The sequence below is a fragment of the Neltuma alba genome, unplaced genomic scaffold (assembly GCF_004799145.2).
Source record: "Neltuma alba isolate B1F8T4 unplaced genomic scaffold, ASM479914v2 tig00003894_pilon, whole genome shotgun sequence".
NCBI lineage: Eukaryota > Viridiplantae > Streptophyta > Magnoliopsida > Fabales > Fabaceae > Neltuma > Neltuma alba.
The window spans coordinates 25673-33766 of NW_021633471.1; the positions used below are offsets into that span (position 1 = coordinate 25673).

General features: G+C 37.0%; 1 protein-coding gene across 1 annotated transcript; it reads right to left on the reverse strand.

Moving 5' to 3' along the window:
* Positions 1 to 350: 350 nt before the first annotated feature.
* Positions 351 to 3904, reverse strand: LOC114742976 (urease accessory protein G). Its single transcript, XM_028931202.1, has 6 exons — positions 3565 to 3904; positions 2593 to 2653; positions 1802 to 2003; positions 1491 to 1612; positions 1254 to 1358; positions 351 to 638 (listed from the first exon to the last, which is right to left on the reverse strand). The coding sequence occupies exons 1-6, from the start codon at positions 3837 to 3839 to the stop codon at positions 555 to 557; spliced, it is 849 nt and encodes a 282-aa protein (XP_028787035.1). The 5' UTR covers positions 3840 to 3904; the 3' UTR covers positions 351 to 554.
* Between the last annotated feature and the right edge of the window lie 4190 nt (positions 3905 to 8094).

The window sequence follows — 8094 nt, forward strand, 5'->3', positions numbered from 1 at the left end:
ATCCATACTTCGAGTTTAAGCTATCATGTAATAGCGAGGCTGAAATAAGGTTATGTCTCGGAGAAGGAGGTCATCATGCTTATTCCCTGAATCTGAATGACCAATAAGATGATCCCAGAAATGCTTCTCATATAAGTTTGCAAAGGGATTTGTGACGGAAATCATAACATCAGTTTTCCTCAGTGGTACAAGATCCAGTAATAAAATCATGATCAATAGGCATCTTACTCAAGAAGATTTATAACTTCTTTCATTCCTTTTTTTTTTTTGGGGCGAACCTTTGAAAATACAAGAAAAATATCCAATTCTTTTGTACCAAAAAAAGAAAAAGAAAAATATCGAATTATCAATAATTTTGAGGCTTTAAAAGACGAGGCTAATAGGATTTTCTTATTTTTACTGTTTTTCTGAAAGTCCATGAGCACCGTAACTCGTAACAGCAACACAAAGTAAAGGGAAAGGAGAGTTCGCATAAACACATAAACATGTTTTGAGAAGTTTACAGTAATATTCATGAAATGACAGAACATGTGACACCGGTTTTCACAGAAACGTCAATGACGTTTCTTTCCAGTAGCTGCTTCCCATGATTGCAACACATGATTCGCAATCTCTTCTACCCCAATCCTATGCTTCATCTGTACACAGATAATTTCAGGTAATCGTAAACATGGACAACAATGACATGTTCAAAAGGAGCCAAACATGAGTAATTTAAGGATCCTGTTCTTTTGTTAAAAATTACCCAAAAAGGCAGGAAGAAGAAAGTTGGAGCTAGAAAGTAATGCGCCTAAGATTCTGAAATTTGGAAATGGGGAAAATACCCAACGCTGGGTGAGTAGCGGGTTCGAACAAGGAGTGGATTGTCTTATCTAACATCTCAGTTATAAAAAAGTATTCAAGAACTTAAAAAGCTGCTCACGAGCTAAAAGCATATGGGCGATAATTATACACACCGTGACATTGAAATTTCGCTCACACCCACTTTTGTCTATTAAAGTTTCATTGGTAAGATAAAATAACTCTTCAACATCCAACTTGAAGTTTTGTAAATAGAAAAAGAAATTCAGGGTTAAAATCAGAAGAACCTGACAATGCTCCAAAGAGAATGTGATGGGCCCGCTATGCCCACCACAACCGCTACTGAGATCCATAACCCAAGAAATAAGGAAGATAGAGGGAAAGTTGGGCCAAATAATAGTAGTCCAGCAGCTGGAGAAACTCCAAATCTGCTACTGCTAAAATTAACAAACCTGTGCAAAGACAAAAGGTCCCCCATCTCGCATCCGAAGAGCATCCCGCTCCATGACTGCCAAATCTGCTCCAACTGCTGCTGCAAGGTCAGTCTTGTTTATTACCTGGAAACCAACTCCAATAGGTTCCAAGATCATTTTTTTAAAGAGATTAGTCAAGTTAAACAGCAACATTTATGATTAATGCTTTTTCGAAAGTGTCACAATCAAAAATATATATACGCGTTTAGCACATACGAGAAGGTCTGCTTGTGTTATTCCAGGACCACCCTTCCGAGGAATTTTGTCACCACCAGATACATCTATTATGTAAATGATATAGTCTGCTAGCTCCCTGCTGAAATTGGCTGCTAGATTATCTGCAACAAAAACCCAGGGTTGATGTTCAAAAACTTTTTGGGATAGATCTGTTTTTTCTTGCAGCAAGAAATGCATGTAAGAACAAATATCCCTGCTCCATGTTTCATTGACATTAATGAAACCAAGTAAAAATATCCTGACTCAGCTTAAATTATAGACCCCTAAAGTCCAGTTATCGACGTAATTACCTCCACCAGATTCACAAAGAAGTATATCTGCTTTGAACAAGTTGGATAGCTCCTCCAATGGTCCAAGATTAATACTGATATCCTCTCGAACTGCAGCATGTGGGCATCCTCCAGTTTCTATCGCCCGTATCCTTTCCTCTGGAAGTGCTTTATGTTTCACCAAGAATTCACCATCCTCTTTAGTGAATATATCATTTGTAACCTGAAAGGAATTAAGTTTTACTAACCTGTCTCACAAAATAGAAACATAGAGACTCTTGGAAAGAAGTATCTTTAACTTTGGACTAGAGATATAGCTCAAAGAGTGGTACAATCACAATGAGCACATCATTTCTCATAGATAAAACTAAGCGAATAACCACATCAATAGAAACAGACTTGAACTACTACCAAAAATATAAGAGCAACTGGGCCAACAAGAGACCATGCCAACAATACAAACTGATCTTCATTGCTTAAACTTAGACTAAGAAGCATTGATTTATCGCTTAAGTACTCCACGTCAACTTGATACACAAGCTAGAAGGCCAACACACGATGGTTGATTCCACAGTTTGCTGTATGATTCAATCATATTTGGCAACCTGATACCTAAGACCTAAGCTAAAGATTCATGACAGCTTCAGAGATATATTTATAATTCCTTCAGTTGTCTACTCCATCATTCCAGAAGACCCACCATCTAAGACCCAAAAAAAAAAAACAAAGGTAGAAAGAAAGAAGATAAAAATAAATAGTTTCTTAAAATTCAAGAATTTCAGTTTCTCAAAATATATATACTAAGTACTTACTGCAGCAAGGCTGTATTTGTCCCGTAAGTGTTCACACAGGGCCAACATCAAAGCTGTTTTCCTGCACGGAGAAATCATTCATAACCCGTCAACATCAATTACATGTTGTTTGCAGTAAAACAGCGAAACTACAGCAAAAATCCCACCGTGACATTTCAGGGAGACGTTTCAAGTGTTTGACATCCCCTCATCATCCACGACTATATTTCAAGGGAAATAAAATACCGTTTGTCCAAAATGTAGAAACCTTTTGTCTGTAATATTAAAAAACTCTTAAGAAAACATATCAATGTTGCCCCTTTCTAGGTTGTAATATGTTCACTGCTCCACATTTAAGCAAAAAGTAATCGGTTGAGTTTTGGTCTTTCTATTCCAGATATCGTAGCAAGCAGACGAATTATCTTATGAAAAAACACCGACTAATTTAGCAATTTATCGGGAATGAAACTGATAATTCAAAAACGGTATCATCATTATGCCTCAGTTGGATACTCTCAACTTAATTCTTTTTAAAAAATATATAAATTGCAGGAGAGGGGGAAAAAAGGTTGAAAAAGAGATAAACTGGATAAATATATATATATATATTTATATTCTTTCCTTGTGCCACTTATTTTTCAGAAAACATTTTAGGTCGAGGCAAGTTCGTTAAAGGCGTTATCTTTAGCTATGCACAAACTTAAGCAACCAGTTGCCACTGAACACAACGAATTTAAACGACCATCGTGTCAATCTAGGCGCTAAACTAGCAAGAGGCAAGTAACTCAAAGGCATTACTTTGTCTAGATATTTTCCGAAAAGTTTTCCAAATCGATTCCTGCTGATTTCTGCTTATATATTTTCATTCTCAGGATGCAGAGGCCGACAGAGAAATAGTAACCACCGATTACTATTTTCTCATTCCAGAGGTACAAGAGATATCAATTACCAGCTAAAAGGGGAAAATTCATATGAAGGGTTGGGATAAGATACCCAGTACCGACTGGTCCACCGATACCAACAGTGAAAGCTCTTTCGTTGAAATCTCTGTTAAGAAGAGGAGGAGCTCTTCTGTTGAAGAAGCCCGGCGAGTAGATGGGCTCGTGAGAATGTGGTGCTAGACCATCGTGGCTATGGTACACCCTCCCATCGGCTCCTACCCAGGACTGCGAGCCTGAATCTCCATGGGAATGGTGGTGCTGGTGCTGGTGCTGGTGACCGTCGCTATGGTCATGGTGATGATGCGTGTGGTCACCGTGAGATTCCATTGACCTGGCACTGCTATTGCTTATCAGTGAGGAAGTGAAAGCACCAACGGACAGAGGAGTGAAAAGAGTGACGCGTGACACCGTACTGTTTGAGCCTTTGAGGTATATCTCTTTGGTCACTCTTCTGAGGAGACTTTTACGGTGTTGGGTGAAAACACGTCTTGTGCTTTTATCCTCAGGCGACAAATGATGATAGATGATAAGATTATAATATTCTAAATGGTCAGAACTGGGCCCATAATAAAAATACTTTATTATTATTAAAGTTGAAATTTTTAACGAGTTAAGATGCCTTCAGCAATTTAAAGTCAGCATTAAAGCATCTTTGCAGGTACTGTAAAATATTTTTTTTGTTACATTTAATATCTTAAAAGCTTTTTTAGGTGCACTTAGCAGTTAAAAATATCTTTTTGTGTAGTCAATATTAAAACAAAAAATATTTTAAAATATTTAAAACATATTTTAAAGTGTTGAATACTTTGATTCAAAAAATACTTTAAAGAAGCAGTGGATGCACCTTGACCCATTTTTAATATGCGCCCTTGAAGCCAGATTTATCCCCGTACAGCCCCACCCCGCCCGCTCCTCGCCTTGTTCAAACCAAACACTAGCTAACAAGTAACAAATGGGTTGTGCATGGCCGTATTACGTGGCACTGGAAGGCAGTGTTTGCTCACTCGCTAAAACTGTTGTTTTGTTTGGCCGCCCCCGCTTCATAAACGAGTTTCGCTAAATTAAATTAGATCTAACGCACACATTAACTCCGATTTCTAACATGCCAACACCGGCTTCATTAACGAGTCAATACACACTTTTAAAATGTTAATTATCACTCTCATCCGACGACGTCGCCTCCGCCTTCTCCGCCGTTTCTTTCTCCAGCGTCTCCTCCCTGACGCTGAAAGACAGCGACTCCCTTCTCATCATAAACCTCCCCGTCGGCGGCACCCACAGGTGCAGCAGCCCCTGCGCCCTACCGGACTCCCTCCACACCCGAATTGTCGTGCACTCGATCGGGTTATCCACCGGCTCCGACGCGTCTCCGTTCTTGAGCGCATCGCAGAGCAGCAACCTGGCGCTGCCGACGAGCTTGTCCCTCAGATGCCCCTGCGCGTAGATGTCGACATTGAGCGCAGCCTTGATGTCGCTCTCCGGCAGCCCCACGGGGAAGTTAACCTTGACCACCTCATTCCAGGTGGGGTCGGTGCCGCCGTGCTCGTCGACGTGGGTTCTGGCGAGATGGACGTCCTTGTCCACGTAGACCTCGGCGTAGGGCTTCATCCTGTGCAGGTGCTTCACGTTCTTGAGGTTGTTGGCAGAGATTATCATCACTTCGATCTCTCGCAGCTTTGGCTTCTGCTGGCTTCTTCCTGCTTTCTGAATCTCCATCTCAGGCTTCAGTTTCAGAAATTGGGAAATGTGAATGTGACTTCCGGTGAAAGTGTGAGCGCGGTTTTATAGACCGTACGCACTGGTCCGGAGATGCTTTAACGTGTCGTCTGTTTCTTTTTGCCTCCATAAATGTGCGTGTTAATTAACATGAATTTTTGAAGATCTCGAAGAATGCTCTTGCTTGCTCTTTCCGTTATTAATATAAGACTTAATTATTAAATTAATTTTAATTTTAAATATAAGATTTATTTTTTATATTTATTAATTTTTTTAAATTACTTTTATGGATATTTCCTCGATCATAATCAAATAAAAAAAAGATAGGGTATTAAGAAAGATGATTATGTTATTTTAGGAAAAATGTGTCATTTTTCTTATAATTAACTAACTTATCTAACTTCTTTAATATAATCAAATTAATTAAATAAGTTTTATATTAAGGACTATAGGAGTATATAATTTTTTAAAGGATAAGCATCATGCACATGAAAGTTTTGTTTGAGACAAATTTATTATAAAAATTTAAAATTATAACAATATTAATTCTTAACAGTGATTATTATTATTTCAATGTTTAATGTTATTTTTTAACAGCACAATATTATTATGATTTTAATTTTTTTTAAAAAAATTTCGGGTACCTAACTGTTCTTAAAGGAAATTTTCACAAATAATACGTGGTCTTTGTTTTTATATGAAAGCAAATACGTAGTTTCACCCTTCTTTTAACTACAATTTAGAAGATGGAATTATTGTACCCATTGGTACTGCAGAGGGGCCAAACTCGTAATGACATGTTAAGAAAGAGTTAAAGAAATATTGTTTAAGAAAGAGTGAGAAAGTCCCCACCAACCATAATGATATGTATTTATCATATTTTTGAAAAAAAAAAAGAAGCAAAGCTATTTGTTTTAATTTTTTTGTTTTAATTGATACTATAGGCGCATGGAAAATAACGAGATTTAATTCGTTGCTACTATTTCTGATTGGTAGGAAGTCTATGATTTGAGGGACTCATTTCACCTACGAACATAAAACCGTTTTTTTCCCCCTCTGTAGTAGCAGCAAAAAAAAAAAGGTTAATAATAAGTAAATAAATTCAATAAGACTTGCTTTGATTTACTATCAGTAAGTACATTCACGTAAAAAGAGATGCATTCACGGAAAAAGGGATAAAGTACTTCTTGCGTATTTATTTTATAAGTTATTTTAAACAAGTTTTAAATGAGATAAGAGGGAGAAAATAGGATATTTGGGCTCGGAAGTACCAGTGGTGATAAACAGGATGAGGCAATGTCTGCTCGCTGGAGCTGGAGCTTGTGAGGCAAACAAGCTTTCCCCTTTCTCAATGTTTTGAAAAGTTCAGATTCCTTTTTTCTTTATTTTAATCTGACAAGTTCCATCGTTCAATGCAAACATTGAAACCTGCCGCTCTGCCACCAAGTTTTACAACGCTTCCACTTGTCTTAATTTTTTTTGGGGTTAATTTTAAAATTAAATTCAGTCTTTCAATTATGTAATTTTTTATCAGAGATAACCAGGAAAATTATATGAATATTTAATTAGAACTGATTCAATTACCGATGCAACTTAAACAAGTTATCCAACCGTTTCAATAGCTGGTCCAGTTTCTTGTGGTTGCCTACCGCCAACGCAAAATGCCTTTTTTTTTTTTTAAAATGATTTGGGCAAGTTGCCCAAAAAGCGTTTATTGTGGGCTGTGATCCAAAGTTTTGTTGGGGGCTAATGGGCTTTCGGTGCCACTTTTGAGAAGTAGTATCTAGTTAGGCAAGTAAGGGCCAATATTTCATTCTTCTATGAGAAAAGTTGGAGGGCCAAACCCAAAAATTAACATTCGTTTTGTCCAAACATACACAAAAAAGGTTCTGTAACTTTTTTTTTTTGGGGTGGTTTGTTGGTGGAGTTGTGGCCGCCCTAGAACAGACCTCTTGTGCACCTGCCCAAAATTTAGAATCCCTTTAAAAACATCTGAGTTTTAAAAAATTAAATTAATGATTTAAAAAAAGATAAATTAATAATGGGAAATGAACAATAAGGTAAATATGTGAAGTAAGTAGGGGGAGTGTTTGTGTCGTACGAGTGAAAGTATGCGTCCAACAAATAGGTGCTAAACAAAATTTTGAAACAGATTTTGATAAGATGGGTTCAGTGGCAATATCATAAAAGGTAGAATGAAGCAGCCCCCCACTGATTGTCTTTGGGTTAGCATTTTCTTTCGTTTTTTGTTTTCCCAGCAAAAGCGGCCTACATTACCTGACACGGTTCCCTTTGCTTGAAAAGAATCACCAAGGAATCATATCTCCATGCTTTAAAGCTTTTTATGCATGAGCTGTTTCAATATTTCTAGTTTTAAATTTTACAAATAATCAAAAACAATAATGCATGACAAATTTCTACCCGTTTCACAATTTATACCATAGTGCTTGTAATTCAAAATTTCATCCAAAACTAGTCCAAAAAAAATAATACATCAAGTGAGTTTGTGTATATTTCGAAAAGGATAATTGTATAATTTTGCCCAACAATTTTACAGGTAATAGTGAATTAATTAATTAGTATCATATTAATCAACATTAATGAAGAAAAGTAACATTATTACAGACATCATTTTATTCCTTAGATGAAGAACAAAAAAGGGACACTTGGCAATTGGCAATTTCATTATGTATAAATAAATGGTTTGCTTCGTGCTTCACTCGCACTCAAAGGGATTCTCATTAAGAATGCAAAAAATAAGAAGGCATCGAGTGCCATTATACAGTTCAGCTCCAGCAACGCAAATGAGCTTTTAAAATAAGGCAGACATAACATTATTATCCTCCTCAACACTCTCAAATCATTA